Source organism: Theobroma umbraticum, unplaced genomic scaffold (assembly GCF_002168275.2).
Source record: "Theobroma umbraticum cultivar Fairchild unplaced genomic scaffold, ASM216827v3 scaffold_30.0, whole genome shotgun sequence".
NCBI classification, from domain to species: domain Eukaryota; kingdom Viridiplantae; phylum Streptophyta; class Magnoliopsida; order Malvales; family Malvaceae; genus Theobroma; species Theobroma umbraticum.
The window spans coordinates 8486128-8503129 of NW_018397254.1; the positions used below are offsets into that span (position 1 = coordinate 8486128).

The 17002-nt window shown below is 37.6% G+C and overlaps 4 protein-coding genes across 5 annotated transcripts; 1 reads left to right on the plus strand and 3 right to left on the minus strand.

Moving 5' to 3' along the window:
* Positions 1-777: 777 nt before the first annotated feature.
* Positions 778-3119, plus strand: TUA2 (tubulin alpha-2 chain). The gene is made up of 4 exons (XM_021423254.2): positions 778-1013; positions 1508-1742; positions 1835-2205; positions 2290-3119. Exons 1-4 carry the CDS (start codon positions 921-923, stop codon positions 2941-2943), a joined length of 1353 nt encoding a protein of 450 aa, XP_021278929.1. The 5' UTR covers positions 778-920; the 3' UTR covers positions 2944-3119.
* Positions 3120-3260: 141 nt separating this feature from the next.
* LOC110410971 (amino acid permease 6-like) lies at positions 3261-6896 on the minus strand. Of its 2 annotated transcripts, none has more exons than XM_021422105.2 (7): positions 5900-6896; positions 5570-5797; positions 5100-5193; positions 4748-4962; positions 4477-4589; positions 4135-4362; positions 3261-4043 (listed from the first exon to the last, which is right to left on the minus strand). In XM_021422105.2, the coding sequence occupies exons 1-7, from the start codon at positions 6003-6005 to the stop codon at positions 3618-3620; spliced, it is 1410 nt and encodes a 469-aa protein (XP_021277780.1). In that variant the 5' UTR covers positions 6006-6896; the 3' UTR covers positions 3261-3617. The 2 variants fall into 2 exon arrangements, with proteins under 2 accessions (XP_021277780.1, XP_021277003.1); XM_021421328.2 differs by having other exon boundaries at positions 4477-4616; positions 5900-6893.
* Positions 6897-7921: 1025 nt separating this feature from the next.
* LOC110416261 (tubulin alpha-6 chain) lies at positions 7922-10626 on the minus strand. The gene is made up of 4 exons (XM_021428203.2): positions 10194-10626; positions 9645-9874; positions 8791-8898; positions 7922-8257 (listed from the first exon to the last, which is right to left on the minus strand). The coding sequence occupies exons 1-4, from the start codon at positions 10378-10380 to the stop codon at positions 8135-8137; spliced, it is 648 nt and encodes a 215-aa protein (XP_021283878.1). The 5' UTR covers positions 10381-10626; the 3' UTR covers positions 7922-8134.
* A 1478-nt stretch (positions 10627-12104) lies between these two features.
* On the minus strand, positions 12105-16309 carry LOC110411638 (pyruvate kinase isozyme A, chloroplastic-like). Its single transcript, XM_021421890.2, has 7 exons — positions 15475-16309; positions 15150-15237; positions 14849-15039; positions 14487-14605; positions 13578-13821; positions 13218-13452; positions 12105-12859 (listed from the first exon to the last, which is right to left on the minus strand). Exons 1-7 carry the CDS (start codon positions 15994-15996, stop codon positions 12531-12533), a joined length of 1728 nt encoding a protein of 575 aa, XP_021277565.1. The 5' UTR covers positions 15997-16309; the 3' UTR covers positions 12105-12530.
* Between the last annotated feature and the right edge of the window lie 693 nt (positions 16310-17002).

Here is a 17002-nt window from a genome sequence, read left to right on the forward strand (position 1 = left end):
GATTGATTAATTATTATTAATTAAAATATAATTTGTTATTTTATATTACGTAATATGTTGATAAGTTATAATAAATAGTATTATGATATGTTGATTTGATATAATAACATAATTATATAACACTTTCACCTCTTGCATTAACTCCACGTTAATATTAAATTAAGATCACATAAATATAAAATAAGAAATAATATTTTGATTAATAATAATTAATTAATTGTTATTTATAAAAGCTAATTTGACCTAAAATAAAATATATTAACTTAAAATAATAAAAAAATAAAAATTTGTTTGAATAATTTATGGGGTTTTTTTAAGTATTGTATCTAATAATAATTAGTTAACCATTACTTATAAAATTTATTTGACTAAAAAGAAAAAAAAAAGGAACCTATTGAATATAATAAAAAAATATAAAAATTTATTTAAAATTTTTTGGATATTAGTCAATATAATAATACAGACAAATAACAATATGAAGTTCAGAGTTCATACAAAGTTACACAAGCAAGGCCCTTCAATCGGCCCAATTTAGGGCACGTTGCAACAACCGGATTGTACAGTTAAGCGAGTCCCACCGGGCGGCAAAATTCAAAACTTGAAAAAGTGGAAAAAGCTAACTAACCGTGGTTAAAACGGTAGTTAGAAAAGATCCAATCAAGTTCTGCCACATCAGCATTTCAGGCCGTCCTGCCCTAATCTTAACCATTGCAGTGACAGCACCACTCTCAAATATCTGCCGTTGTGTCCCACTCTGCAAATATAAATATCCCTATCCAGCCCTGCTTTCAGATCCACCCCATTTCAATTGTTATCTCAGAAGGCGTCTTCATAAACGCCTTCACTTTCTTAGCTTTAACGTTTTAGATCTGCGTTTTCTCGGTGTTTTGTTTTCGAAATTTCAGTAATCGAAATCGAAAATGAGAGAGTGCATTTCAATCCACATCGGTCAGGCTGGTATCCAGGTCGGGAATGCCTGCTGGGAGCTTTACTGCCTCGAGCATGGTATCCAGGTATACCTCTCTCTTGCAATCAGATTTTATCTTCGCTGCCTATCCGTTTGATTTAGATCTGCATTTCTTGCTTCTCCTTGTAAATGTAAATAACTTCATTTCTTTCAAACCTGTGTTTTATCTACGAATCTCTTCATGCGTTTGTGTTTATCTATGTGCCTCTTTGATCTGCTTAGATTCGTAGAAATTTTTAGGTTTTTGTTTGATTTTCCATTAGATCTTAGATTTATAGATATCCAGTTTTCATGTTTGGTTTTCTCTTCTTTTAGGCTCTGTGCTCTATCAGATCTGGTTGGTTTTTGCTTGATTCTTTAAAATACCGGTGGATTTTTTGCTTAGATCTGGTTCATTTGCTTTTTTTTTTAGTACTGAAATGTAAAGTATTTTGAGTGTCAATTTTGTTAGATCCATTAAGATTTATTTGCCTGTTGCTATTTAGCCTTGAAATCTAAGGTTGGTCAATGGATAACGAGCGTTTTCCTTTCTGTTGACAGCCTGATGGCCAGATGCCAAGTGACAAGACCGTTGGAGGAGGTGATGATGCTTTTAACACCTTTTTCAGTGAAACTGGTGCCGGGAAGCACGTCCCTCGTGCTGTCTTTGTGGATCTTGAGCCCACTGTCATTGATGAAGTGAGGACTGGTACTTACCGCCAGCTCTTCCACCCGGAGCAGCTCATCAGCGGCAAGGAAGATGCTGCAAACAACTTCGCCCGTGGGCACTACACCAGTAAATTCTTTTAACCTGCTTTCTTTGGCTTCTTAGTCTATGATTTGCTTATTTGTTTTAACTGGAACTAATTAGTTATTTTCTTGTTTCAGTTGGTAAGGAGATTGTTGACCTGTGCTTGGACCGTATCAGGAAGCTTGCTGATAACTGCACTGGTCTCCAAGGGTTCCTTGTTTTCAATGCTGTTGGTGGAGGCACTGGATCTGGTCTTGGTTCCCTGCTTTTGGAGCGTTTGTCTGTTGACTATGGCAAGAAATCCAAGTTGGGTTTCACTGTCTACCCATCTCCCCAGGTCTCCACATCAGTTGTTGAGCCCTACAACAGTGTCCTCTCAACTCACTCCCTCTTGGAACACACTGATGTGGCCGTTCTCCTTGACAATGAGGCTATCTATGACATCTGCAGGCGTTCTCTTGACATTGAGCGACCCACCTACACCAACCTCAACCGCCTTGTCTCTCAGGTACCATGAATTTCTATCCAACGTCTTTGATTGTGTGGTCCTTTTCTTAATGGCTTGCCCTAATGTTATTCTTCTGTGGTTCAGGTGATTTCCTCCTTGACTGCCTCACTTAGGTTTGATGGTGCCTTGAATGTCGATGTGACTGAATTCCAGACCAACTTGGTCCCCTACCCAAGAATCCACTTTATGCTTTCCTCTTATGCTCCAGTCATCTCTGCCGAGAAAGCTTATCATGAGCAGCTCTCAGTCGCTGAAATCACCAACAGTGCCTTTGAGCCCTCATCTATGATGGCTAAGTGTGATCCTCGCCATGGAAAGTATATGGCTTGCTGTTTGATGTACCGTGGTGATGTTGTGCCTAAGGATGTTAATGCTGCGGTTGCTACCATCAAGACCAAGCGCACCATTCAGTTTGTTGACTGGTGCCCGACTGGATTCAAGTGTGGTATTAACTACCAGCCACCCACTGTTGTTCCTGGAGGCGATCTTGCTAAGGTCCAGAGGGCTGTTTGCATGATTTCCAACTCTACCAGTGTTGCTGAGGTGTTCTCTCGCATTGACCACAAGTTTGATCTTATGTATGCCAAGCGTGCCTTTGTTCACTGGTATGTGGGTGAGGGTATGGAAGAAGGAGAATTCTCTGAGGCTCGTGAGGATCTTGCTGCACTGGAGAAGGATTATGAAGAAGTTGGTGCTGAGTCAGCTGAGGGTGATGAGGATTGTGAAGATGAGTACTAAGTATGTGTGAGAGAGGGCTTGCATTTTGTGAGCCAGTGATTTGTTGTCTTTTATGACGTGTTTCTTATGTATTTTGTGAGAGCTTTGATTCTGTCTTTGTTTCGAAGCCTACTTGTTATGTTAAATGCTACTCGTTTTAGTTTTCTATGCTATTGTCTTAATATGTTTGTGTTGTTTCTTGGCCGGTGTAGCTACAATTTGTTTTCTGCTCTTGTGGTATCATAGGAGACACCCAAGGGCCTGTGGATTTGCTTAGCTCCATAAATTGATCGTGGGCTTACTCTGCTGCCAGGTTTGAAGCCCAACATCATACGAACGCAAATCACCGGAATAGCCATCACAAAAAAGTATTCCCCAAAAATGAAAATTATCAGAAAATATATAAGGTAACGATCAACCAAATATTATTGACCCCTGCCCTTTGCCTAGTATTGGTGGCATCCAGGTTTGAGAGCGATGGGGAGCGCCGGAGTGGGGATACGAGAAGGAAAAACAATAATGGAGGCCATTGCCCTTCACATAGTTTGGAATATAGGATTCAGTTCACTTGTTGACCTCCTGTGGCTGCCCTCAACCTTTTTATTATTTCATGCCAACACACTACATAAATTTCCTAAGAAAACACTATCTCCTAAACTGTTTTGTCTTATGAAAGGAGATTGGAGATGAAGACATTAAGAAACAGAGGTGAAAGGCTTATAGGTTCTGAGATCCTTAACAATTCCTTCAATGGAACCAGCAGCTGCAGGAAGTGATATAACCGAGCAGAGTAGAACCAGGACGTTTAGCCATATCCATTTGCAACTCCATGGCTGAATCTTTTCTCTTGCTATGTGCATCTGTATAGGGAAATACACAGTCAACGGCAAGAATGAAGCACCACCAAGCAGACCAAGAACATCGTTGAAGAATGGGAATATCATCGCTACAGTGGTAGTCATAATCACATAAGCTGTTCTCCAGACAAGCCTGAAAGCACTGAAATGGTAAACCCCGAAGATAGGAAGGCTTATCGGGCGCCCTTCTTTTATGAAACTGTTGTTTGGCCACCGGTTAGAGCACCAGTCTTCCACGCACTTGAATATTGGTTGACAGAACACCTATATTTCCACAATGAAATGCATTATGAAGAAGATATGATTTTCTAGAGTTCCATACTCAAAAGGACTAAAATCAGTTCTTGGGATTTACCTGATAAGCTCCCACAAGATGTACAATAATGCACACATTAGCTACGTCGATAAGCCAGTATGGCTCGTAAAAACCAAATCCTGTTAGGAAGTTGCCCGGTGCCTTGTTCCCAAATGCTGCATAACCCAAAACTCCACACAACATGTAGAACATGGTGGTGACTGAGATCCCAATAGAGGTAGCCTTCTTCATGGCTTCATTTTCTGGTGGATTTGATTTTATTGTGTCCTGCAAAATCCATGAATATATCATTACTACAGGATATCTGAACAAATATTTTTTTTCTTGGAAACTTTGCAGGGTCACATTTTTCCTCTGAATTTAGAAATGGAAAGACGTTGCCTGTATCTCGACGAGGACAGTAGAGAAAGCATAAGCGAAGGCAATGTCTCCCATGGCTTCGAACCAGTTCCAGATCTTCTGCGCGCTTGTCACATCCACTCCCACGGTTGTCCCTGTTATGCTTGTCCTAGCATGACTACCTTTGCAACATATATAAAGAGTGACCAGATTGAGCTAAATTCACAACATTTTCTTCCCCTATTTCTCTAACAATTCACAGAAGGAGCTGTACGTTAAATAGGGTAATAAAAGTTTAGCATTGTTTCTTGACCTGCGATTTTGGCGATGGAGAGACCGAGGCCTATGGTAGAGTATGCGAAAGACATGATAGCAGCAACCACGGAGAGTCCCGAAAGGTCGTGAAAATTAGGAATTTGGCTTAATATGATCTCTATGAGGCCAAAGATGATCATAAACACGTTGTTTTTAACATGGCAGCCTGCATCATGGCCGTTCTTGTGAAAGCAACCTGATCTTTTTATTGCCCTGGTTAAAGATAACACAAGACCAGCAAGTTATATTCAAGAAAACATCAACTTTGGCATATAAATCAAACTCAAAAAAGCCTTTACAAAGCCTGAATCGAAATAAAAAGCCTAAAGTCAGATATATAGAAAGCTTACGCCATACTAATAGCTGAAGTGATTGAATATCCAATTGATACCCCTACAAGATTCACATATTGAGCTAATCCACAAAGCCTGTAATGGATTCCTCCTGCAAAAAAAAAGAGAGAAATTAGTATTGGGATGTTGTCTATTTGAAATAACTAGTAACGATTTGTTCTCTGAGAGTCTAGTTTCGAATCACTGAGTTTCCAACTCATTTGTTCCGACTAAATATTTAGCCCTATACAGTAAATATGTGGACCAATTCGTTGCAGTAAAAGTGAGTTGACAATTGGTGAACAAGGTGATGCAGTTAATATTTTTCTCCTTTTTAAGTAATTATCCTCCTAATGAACCGTTTATAACTATTTCTGGTAGAAAACTTTGGAATGGTATTTAATAGAATGAACCCACATAGAAGCAAATATAGACCACAAAAAAAAAAAGGGCAAAAACAATAATTATATAACAGATTTGCCCGTCACCTAAATTAGATTTTACAGCATCCATGTAGCTGCTACATCTTCTTCCCGAGACAGGGTCCCTGCAACAATCAGCTAGCAGAGTAGATGTGAACCAAGTGATGGCAGAGAAGAGTAAGAGGGTAACGGGACCAGCAATCCAGCCTAACTGGGCAATGGCCCATGAAAGGGATAAAACTCCTGAACCAATAACTGCTGTTATGATATGTGCACTTGCTGTCACCCACGTTCCTGCAAAATCCGAACAGTTTATCCATTCAATCATACCAAAATCAAAAGCAAGATTTATTACTCACAAAGTCTCTGTTACAGAAACTAAGCGGAGAATGGTACCTTTTCTTTTGGAGCTATTCTCATCAGCAGCAGCAGCGGTAGACTTAGCAGTTTCCAGGGTATCCAACATAAAGGCATTCATCCTTGCTTGTACGTCTCGAGTCATCTCTCTCTCTGTATACCTGTTGATAATGTGTCTAGACTCTAGAGACTATTAAACTGTGTTAGGTTTATGCTTGTGTGTGAGAGATTACATTCGAAGATCTCTTGGTCCAAATTAAGGCCAAACTCCTTGGATGCTACTAAACATCATTCTTTTCCCTCTATTCTGTTGTGAACTCAAGAAGAGTCTTAAAGAAATGTAAAATCACTTTATTTGGCAACCATCTGAATTATACCTTAAATAATTATCACCTGCTAGGACAAATCAATGTAAAGAAGGCAAGTTAATTATAATTACATGCGTTACATATGAGCTCAAGCTCTCTACTAAAACTTCTTTTACCACAGTAAATATGGTCTCTATTTCCAATATCTAGCTAGACAATATTATTAACCTCCTGGCAATGTAAAACTGAGAATTTTTTTATCTTTTTCTATTCCAAATCACATAAAGGTCTTCTCCATCAAACTCAAAATTAGACTAAGAAAGAAAAAAGCTGCAGGATGAACAAAAATCAGCCTAACAAGCAGTACAGCTTAAGAAGAAGAAGTAATATTATATGTTTTTCTAGAAATTCTTTGTAGTTTGACAGGGTGGGTGAAGGAAACAGAAAGTGAGACTAGACATTGGCAAAATGCTTCTTGCAACTCCTTTTCTTTTGGTTCTCTTGTCTTTCTTTTTCTGCTAGTTAAAGTTTTCTGCTTCGAGAGGAAAACATGGCATAGTGAGCCGGAAATCAAGACATTTGTCTTTCACTCACCACAAGAAAGAAAAAGGGAAATAGTGTTTTTTTTTTCTTTTTCCCCTGATTTGCTTTGGTTTCATCTGGTTGTTACTATGGCAATTACTTGATGGAGGCTGTCGAGTGAGGTTGGATAGCCTTAGGATAAGTGGGTCTTTGAACATTTGTTGGCCTAATTTGGTGAATATCTGGCAAGCAACAGAGATTCACTTAGTGGGTTGCCAAGATTTTCTGATTTTACCCTATGGGAAACAATAGCTGTTTGCATCACCATTTTGTCTCCAATTAATTGGCTGATTAAATTGGGCTTCAAAGACCCTTTGATAGCGGCCTGTCACCATTCGTTTTCCCATTCATAGACTTCTTCATACCAACAGTGGACAATATTGAAACCCTATTAGCTCATCATTCACAACGTGTCCATAGGGCATAGTACATTCATTTATGGATGTATCAATAAATTACTTGGATTCCAGCAAGTCAGACCGATCAAATTCTTGGCTCATGATTGTGTTGATATTGATAGACAAACAAAATTTATCATTGCGTGGCTGAAATAAACCTTTTAAGGTTTTTTCTAGCTCTAAAGTTGGAGTAATTGTTAATCTCTCCGTCTATGCTGAGGCTTTAATAATTACATGTTACTAACTTGTACTAGATTAAAACAGTAAAGCCGTGTCGATGGGGGAAATGACCAATGACCAAGCTTAATACCGGGGTTTTTTGGGTAGAGGCAGCTTTGAAGTTTGTACTCTTTTTTTCACATACGAAATGACAAATCTTTATGTTACGCACTTGCCCGCCTGTTGGTTTTGCCGTTTCCTGAAAACCAGATTAATGGTAAAGGTGCCGAACTCCCTGTTATCCGAGACACCATGAACGGACTAAATATCAATATATGCCAAGCAAATGAAGGATTGGGGCCACATGCAATCATAAAAGCGGCAAGTTAGGGAAAGGATAAAAAGAAAGTCATATAAACAACCTATTGAATAATGCAGCTAATGCCCCCATGATTGCTACCCAATGCACTGTGCTTAGGACACCAGATGTGGAATTCTGCTCCAGCAGCCACCTCTTGGAACTCAAAGGAAAAGTCCCGGCTGGAGTTGAGGCCTCCCTTCCAATTCAATCTCCTTCCCCCACAATATCCCACAAAAATATAAAAGTAACAATATGAAGTCTATAACCGTCTATATTTGAAGCCAATTTTGGCAAGGAATTGGATCTTTAAAACAGTATGAAAGACACACAACTTTCAATGGGAGCGAGAAGTTCCTGTTGATATATGATTTACAAAGAAGGAACTACAGAAGGTGAAGGAAATATGCTACAGAAACCTGTAATTAAAGTCTATGAATTTTCTCGTATGCCGGACGCATTTTGTCCTTCAATTTACACGAGGGGCTGTTTGAGAAATCCTTTCATCTTCCAGAAGTGCAAAAGGGTCAACGTGTTGCGGTGGTGAAATGGGAGTCTTGCTTGCATCATGAATGAAAGATGATCCAAAGTACTGCCCGAGGAAAATTTATCAGTATATAGCCTCCATAAAATACAAACTAAATAAAAAGCATCTGCAATCAACGTTATCTGAAAGACTATAAAATAAATCCTTCTAATGCATCAAAAAATGAAAAACAGCAAGGAATTTAGCAAAGATGATAGTGGACAAAACAAGGGTCTAACCAAACTCCAAATGGCAGATGATGAAGAAATAGGGTGATAGTTAAAGTTAATAAAAACAGTACAGCACACAGCGCCGAAACGTTTCACCAGTAACTTCCCAATTCAATAACATATGTAGGTCAAATAAATATCAAAAAAGTATATTCAAAATTTTCAACCTAAGACTGAAATAATGCTACATACAAAATGATAAAGAGAATAAATTAATCCATTTTTTATTCTTTTTCAAGATGTAATTATCCTTTTAAGTTCACTGGAGTCACTGCAATATTTCCAATGACAACACACTCCATGATAGCAGGTATTTTGTAAGTGAACTTCCTAAAGTCAAAATCGAAGAGTGAAAGAAAGGGAACTTACAAGGTAGAGAGCAGTAAAAAATGCCATAGTTGAAAGGATCACAGGCCAAAAGCCAAGAAAGAAAGTTCCTCCAATCGTTAGCAACAGTTTAGCCCGAGGAACTAGCCCCTGAAAAATGGAAAATATAAGTTCATTTCTTGTTTCACACGTGTTTGCATCACAAGTACACAAATTAAATGCACAAAAACATGCCCATCGCTTAAAGTAAGAGAAAGATAAAGTCTAGCTCAGCCACACTGAAACAAATGAGCCACAAAAAATATGCTCTTGATCATGGAAAAGTTTGTTATATCTATTAAGAGATAAATATGCAGTAAGAAACATTGGGTTTCTCACAGAAGTGCTCAACTAAACAGAACACAAATAAATATCAAGTTCATTGCAGCAGAAAGTACAAATAAAGAGAGAATGTTATTGTTGGTTTTACAACAATCTCCGAAGGAAGATAGAGAAATTTTGTTTCTTTTTATAAAATCTTTAATAGCAACAACGAAAATGTAAGTGAGCCCCTGAAGTAAAGGTATTTCTGATTTTCCTTCAAAATTCAATCAAGGAGACAAAGTCTAGTTTACGCTCTAAATCTGGCTTGTTAAGATTTATGGAAGCTAACATCATAATTCATACTGTACTTAATCGTGCCAAAGTACAATTATTAATACCTAGCAGTCAAGTTACATTACCAAGACAAACCATAATAGAATTTACGAAATAAGACATCTTTAGTGAACATGAAAGAAACATGTTTAAGAAAATCTTTTAAGAAAGATTGTGCTTAAAATTTGGAGTCAACATAAGCAAGACTGTTTTCACACAAGGCACAGCATGCAAAATCATTTGAGTAAAAATCTATCAACCTCAAGGCCTTCGCTATTCAATTCCATGGAGCGCTCCCTTTGATTAGATAAGCTTTTCTCATATTCAGTTGAGACAACATTCCTATTGGAGAAACTTCCCGCTTCTTCCCCCACTTTCATCTCCTCATCCACTCCATAACTGGTTCTTTTGGCATCCTCCAGCAACGAAGTGGGTGTCATCCCCCTCCTCTTCAATTCCTTCATAAACAGTGACTCAGGAGGCTCTTCACCTACTCAAAAAAGGGTAAAAGACACCCAATTGATAAGCGTCCATATAAAATAAAAGCACCCAGTTAACAAAATTTTCAAGCAAAACCAACAACCCAAATGAATAACTTAATCTCTTAGCCCATTTTCTGATCCAAAAAGTTAGCAAAGTTGTAACTACAAATGTTTCATCTTTTCAATCTATTCTTCATTAGTTTCCCAAAGCTTTTCAGGTTTTTTAGAAGGACTTAACTTGGGTTAGTTTCAGATTTTCTGTAATCAAAGTAGGATAAAAGATGCAATTAAAATGTGTACAAAATGAAAGAAAATTGAACAACTTACCATTGCTTTTGTTGTCACCTTCTTGAGTGGCACAATAAATTTTAGATCTTTGGTTGTGCAAAGGCCCGAAGCTCCTACATCTATTGAAGCTGAGAAGTTTCTTCCTGAAATCAGATTTTCCACGAAAATTTGACTGGGAAATGGAAATGGAAGAGAAAACAGGGCTCAAAAGCTGTAGTGAAGCCATTTTATTACTCTTTTATTTCTCCGCATTAAATTTCAAAAAATTACAGAGAAAAGAGAACTTTCAATTTTTCATAAAGAAATAAGAAGTTTGATGGTTAAACAGCTTCTCTGCGTTTGAGGAAAAGAATGGGAAAGAAAAGTATTTTTCTTTTCGGTTTTTGTAAGTTATGCAGTGGAGAGAAGAAACAAAGAAAGAAAGAAAGAAAGAAAGAAGGAAGCAAGTGGCGACGAGACCCGAGAGGCGGTTGGGTGTTTGTTTGGTAGCGTCACCTTTGGAGCGTAAATTAGATCCATAGAGTTTTCAGTTGCTATTGTGCGCGGGAGAGATGTGTGCGGTCGGGCTTTGTGGCCATCGGTTGTGGTTCCCGAATGCGAAAGACCTCTCACTGGGACCCACTCCTCTTTGACAATGTCTACAAACCTCCCACGTAATTTTTTAAATAAAAGATAAAATAAAAAAATAATTGTTTTATTTACTAGAATTACAGTAGAACTAAATATTTTCTACTATGTCTCATGAGCCACGACATGAATTCTTCAATGTCATAGGTGTATGGCAATCAGTGACAGAATAAAAATCTCACGTCTGTGGAGAAGAAAATAAATAATTTAATATTTAAAGAGATAAAAATATAAAATTTTAAAAAATAAAAACAAAATTTTAAAATTTTTAAATTTTGAAAGAACGGACCCCAATGAACCCCCCGCCCTCTGCCTCCTCTGAAGACAACTATATATAAATATAATTATTTCTCCCTTATTATATTTTATTAAATATTCGTACAATTTCCCGACACTAAATGCATTCAAACTTTAATATAAAATTTGATTTTTCATTTTTCAAATGAAAATTCATTTTATATTTTCATATCTGATACGATGCGTAATGACGGCTTTTTAAACTTTTTTCCAGCCACGTGATTCATGCAAAGACGTTCACTTGTGTTAGGAAAGGTGTTTTTGTCTTTTTGGTACAATAAAATTCCATTCCTTTTATTTTTTGTTTCATTTGGAAAAATTAATTTAGACGACTCTTGCTTTTTCTTTTCTTTTTTTTTTTCATGTTAATTTTCTTCATTTGACGGTGTCGAAAATTCCATTGTTTAGAGGAAGGAAATCTGAACATCTCCACGTTAAGAATATGGAGGCAAATTTCGTTGCACTTACTAGAGACAGAAGTTCGTTGGAATTGCGTGTACGTCGGGGATGAGTGAGGAGGAGGAGTTGCTTTAGGCGTTACAAGATTCTAGTAGCTTTAATCCTAGCTCCAGTTTTCCAAGGATACTGGAATTATTGAAACTGAGACTTGCAAGTCTCACTTAGCTGCACCGTACAAAACAAAGCATCTTAAAAGCCACTTGGGTGTTCTGTAAGAAAAATGTTGAAGCATGCCTGAATGGCTTGAATATATGTCTCCTGTATAAGGAGAAGCATACCATCAAGTGCTCCTAATTCCTATTGAGAGGACGAGTCCAATTTTGATTCGAATAATTCTAATCTGAACATGGGGAACGGTATGAATTCTCAGAAAGACCGCAATTATTGACGATTCTTCAACTGCTCTTCTGGACTGAAAATAACTAGAGTGACTTATTCATGCATCAATAAGCAATCAAATTATATTTATTATTAAGATTTCCTGGAATTGGAAATAACTGATCAATGTTTCTCAAAGCTCTCATAGAAATGCATTTCAAGCAAATAAATTACTAGGCTATGTGGGGGAAATTACTAGGCATATCTTCGGACTTTCAAGGATTGCTTACAAGTATTCCATAGTACTGTAGAGTATACAAAAAACAAGAGGAGATGTGTGTAAACAGAAACCTGAAATGGGGTTGCTTTCATATTGCATATGTTGCCCCAAGAGCCAACTTATCCCTTATCCATCCCTAACGTGGAAGCATTCTAAATTGATTATAAATGTGATAATGCAATAGGATAGCAGCTAAAAATACTTTTTCACTCATTTGCAAAAGGAATAATGATGCATTGTTCTCAAGTCACAAACATTGGAGTGTAAGAAAAAGATTAACATGTGTGACTTGGTACCTCTGGATGGAGTCAAGAGACTCCACCATCTCTGTGCCTTTTCTTACTAGTTATCATGGACGATAGTTGAGTATCATGTCGAAGGCAAATATTGACTTCCTAAACAACTGTCTTCACTTGGATCGATTGAAATGCTGTGGAATTTAAATGAGCTGGAGTTAAATCTGAGACAACCAAAACAACATCTCCAGTTTTCAACAAGCCCTTTGTTCTTATAAGGTCAATGGTTCTTGAGATGTTTGCCTCCATATCATCTGACAGATCAACAAGGATGGGAATAACTCCCCATTGAAGATTCAGAGCCATCCTGGTGCTGTTATCTCTTGTGAATGCAAATATGGGAGGGTATGGACGGTTGCGAGACAAGAGTGATGCCATTTGTCCATACTTTGTGTACACAAAGATGGCATCAACACCAAGATTATTAGCTGCAGAGAAAGTGCACGGTTATATGAAGGGGCATGTCATGCAAAAGCTCTCGTAGGTTCTAACAAGCCAAATCATGTGCCTGAACTGCTAGAGTACTTAAAATATTGCTAACTCAATTATCAATCTTTTTTCCTTTTTCTTTTTATGGGAAAATGGGGAACAACCTAGATTAAAACATAATTTTCCACTACAATTGACATCAATTGCTTAAGGCAATTGCAGTAACTAGTGGCTGGCTCTTTCCCAAGTTTGAATCTTAGAATGAAGAATCTCTAAGTCAGGTTGGTATACTTTATAGCACATAATACTAACAAGACTAAATTTTCATTGTACAGGAAAGCTGATGAGGATAAATACCCATTTGAACAGCACAATTGCAGATCTGCTCAGCAATACGATCAGGCAATGACACTCCAAGTTGGAGCCGATGGAGAATACTTTGTCGATTTTCCTCACGACTCCATAGTTCCATTCGACTACTAGCCATCTGCAAGACAGAAAGAGCCTTCTGTCCATATGGACCAATAGCTGACTCACCAGATAACATTAGGGCATCAGCATATTGCCGAACTGCTTCAGAAACATCTGCAACCTGATTGTCCACAGAAGAATATATTACAAAGAAATTCTAAACGTGTCCAGGAAAAATCTAATTGCTCGAATGTCAATTTCCTTTGAATGTTTTTCTCACAAACCAATTATCAACAACGACACTACCTCAGCTCGTGTTGGAGTTGGATATTCAACCATTGACTGAAGAAGTTGAGAAGCTACAATAACTGGCTTGTTCAGTTCTCTGCAAACATTGGTTATTTCCTCTTGAACTGTTGGAATCTGTTCATAAGGGATTTCAACTCCAAGGTCACCTCGAGCCACCATGATACCATCAGAGGCCTTTACAATCTCTTCCAATTTCTGGAGGGATTCCAAGCTCTCGATCTTTGCCAATACCCTTGTGGATCTGCACATGGCAACAATTTGTGGTTTTCATAAATTTTGGGAAGCAAGGCAAATAAATATATAACTCTCGTTCCCAGAAAATTTAAATTACATGTAGGTGTTTAACTGCAGAAAGATGACATTCACCATTGAAATTCACACTTTTACTCGCATGACGAAGCTTGACTTTTTTTTTTTAGGTAGCATATACAACAAATCTATTTGTCAAGGGTGATTTAATCAAATTCCAGCCTTACAAAGATTAAAACTTTGTTTTCAATTATATTGCATACATCATTCAAGTTCTACTTATAAATTTGAGTTACAGATTAGAGAAGGTTGATGCCTCCCTCTTGTAATATTGAATTTAATAGTGCCTCAAAATGAGGAGAATTCTTAATAGGAATTTTCTCTAAATTAGCAAAATGGCATCCTATCCTGACAATCTGGCACATGTAAGGCTTAACGATCCAATAACCTTTCAGAAATATCACAAATAACCAAATAATCTGTTTCTAGACAACAGTAAGGTATAATACATAGAAGCTGGCCCCAAAAGGAACGGAATTATATGGAGAGAAAATGATAAGTTCTGAATAGGTGAGATTGTTGAGCCAGTATAACACTTTTATAGTGTTTGGTGAGCTAGTATAATTGATAAAGATTTAGCATGGTGATGGTTTTTACCTGCATGACCTCATGTAGAGATAGTTCTTCAATTGCCTGACAGAATCAGCATCATTTACAAAAGAGAGGGCGATGAAGTCAACACCTTCGGAAACTCCAAACTCAATGTCAGCCCAATCCTGAAGATTCAATGATATATATATTTGTGAGGATTAGAAAGAATTATATTGTTTCCCAAAGCATGGCAAGACTGAAAATTATCTTCTAATATAGCATTTAGCTGGTAAAGTCAATTACTTGCAAATGCAGATTTGATATCCATGAACTCAGAAATTGGCTAAATTGAAATAAAGAATTCGTCCATAACGGCTATGGTTTCTAAGAATAATTCCAAATCAAACCCACAATCAAATGAATTGGACCTTTTTTGATAAAGTAGGAAGGTCATAGTTCCTTTCCACAAGCTTTCCATCTCTCCAAAAGCTAAATTTGGCACGTGGTAGAAATAGACCGGAGTCTGTGCACTGACAACGCAAATCATTCCCAACTTTCTCAATTACTTCAAAGCTTGCCATTCCACCATCAATGACAAGTACATCACCCACTTCAATACCTGCCAACCATTCAATATATTGAGATAGAATTATCCTTAAATATAAAAAGACGTCAACCATTAGCATCTGGTTGAAGTGATTCTTGAACCATTACAAATAGCTTTACTACCTTCAGAGAAACCTTTGTAATTTGCTTGAACTGTGAATGGAGAGGAACCATCAGATTTTTGAGTAGTAAATAACCAGATAGAACCTTCCTGTATGCCGACAAGGAAACAAAAAGTACAACCAATCAAAATTGCCTCTCTCTTCTCACAAATTTTGCTACATGTGCAAGAACAATTTTCTTTTTCGTAGGAATGCACAAGAACATGACTCCAAAGTCTAAACATTCATGTTTTCCACTATTAGAGCAACTTCTAATAATGTAAAACACATATACTACGATAGAATCATAAAGTCCTAGAAAATAAAAGACAGAGAAAAAGGATTACCTCTGCTTTGACAGAAGAAGGAGCACCATGATCAAGCACATGAATCTGACTACCTTCAGTATCAATCATAACTGAAATACAGAAACCCTTTTCCTCATTCAACCTCTTGATCTTCTTAATCACATCACGGTGCCAACCCCGTGTGTTGTGGCACATATTAAACCTAGCTACATTCATTCCTCCCAACGCCAACTTCTCCAAATCCTCCATTGAACAACAAGCCGGCCCTATGGTGCAAACTAGCTTTGTTTTCCTCATCCCCAAGAAACCCTTTTCTCTCAACTCCCCCTCGGACACTACATCAAAACCCAATTCTTCTTTTGCTTTCTTTACTTCCTCTAAACCACCAATCTGCACGGCTGCTCTGACTTCAACCCTGACCTTGCCCTTGACTTTACCTCCATTGCCAAAAGCCCTGCAATGTACAATCTTGGCTCCAAAAGCTTCATTTTTAAGACCAAATTTTGTGGCTCTATCAATTATAAGACCACGAGCAAGAATTGAATCGCTGGCAAACCCCATGCCTAGATATGACCAAAACCAAGATCAAGATCAAGATCACACTCACTTTAAACTACACTGGGGGAATCGATACACCGAAGCTTGATCAATGTAGCATCAAAAAGTGTTTAACTGGATTGAGGAATGAAGACGTGGAAATCATCGATGGGTTCTTGGGTTTCTTTTCCTTGAAATCTCTGATGAAATTTTGTTTCTTCTTTTTGAAAGATCAACGGAGTTTGCAAGGAGAAAGCCCAAGAGTAAAATGGAATAGTTAATGAAATAAAATACGGACAGAAGAAGAAACACCGCTACTGCTCCGTTGTTGAGGGAGTAATGTAACGCATTAAATTATTGGAAAAAAATGTTATTAGAGTAAAAAAGGACGCCCAGCTTTTAACAGGTGTCCGTCCAAAAACTCAACGGTCAACTATTCTTTTAAAGGGCAAGTCATTTTCCTACTGTGCAGTGAGCAAGGACAAGAGTAGCACGTAAAGTAAATTCAGTAAAGAAGCAGTAGCCATTGGTGAGTAGTGTGTCATTTCCGTTTACGTCTGTACGGACCAATGGACAATGGGTGTCAGGTGGTCCCAACGGGAACTTGGAAGCCCCTGCAATCAAATCTTGCTGTTCTGTCTCGAAATCTGTCTTCGATTTTGGCTTTGGATTATTAGTATCTTTGTTTTTTTCTCTCTTTTTTCCTTGTGTTCTTAAATATTTTTTCTCTCTCTTCTTTACTATTTTATTTTTTATTTTATTTTTAAAAGGTAATGTATTTTTTCAGGTTTTAAGGTTCATTAATGTATAATCGTTGTTCAGAGCTATTTCTTTACCCATGTTAAACGTGGCTGCCGGCTGCCCTTCTAATTACTATAGTTATAATTTTAACTTGTATGATTCTAAAGCAATTACGACAAGTTTAATGCTTGTGCATGGCACTTAGACCTATAAATAGTTTTAAACATCATTCCACATGAAGCAATTATGTACATATATTGGTTCATAAACCCCTGAGCCAAATGCTCAT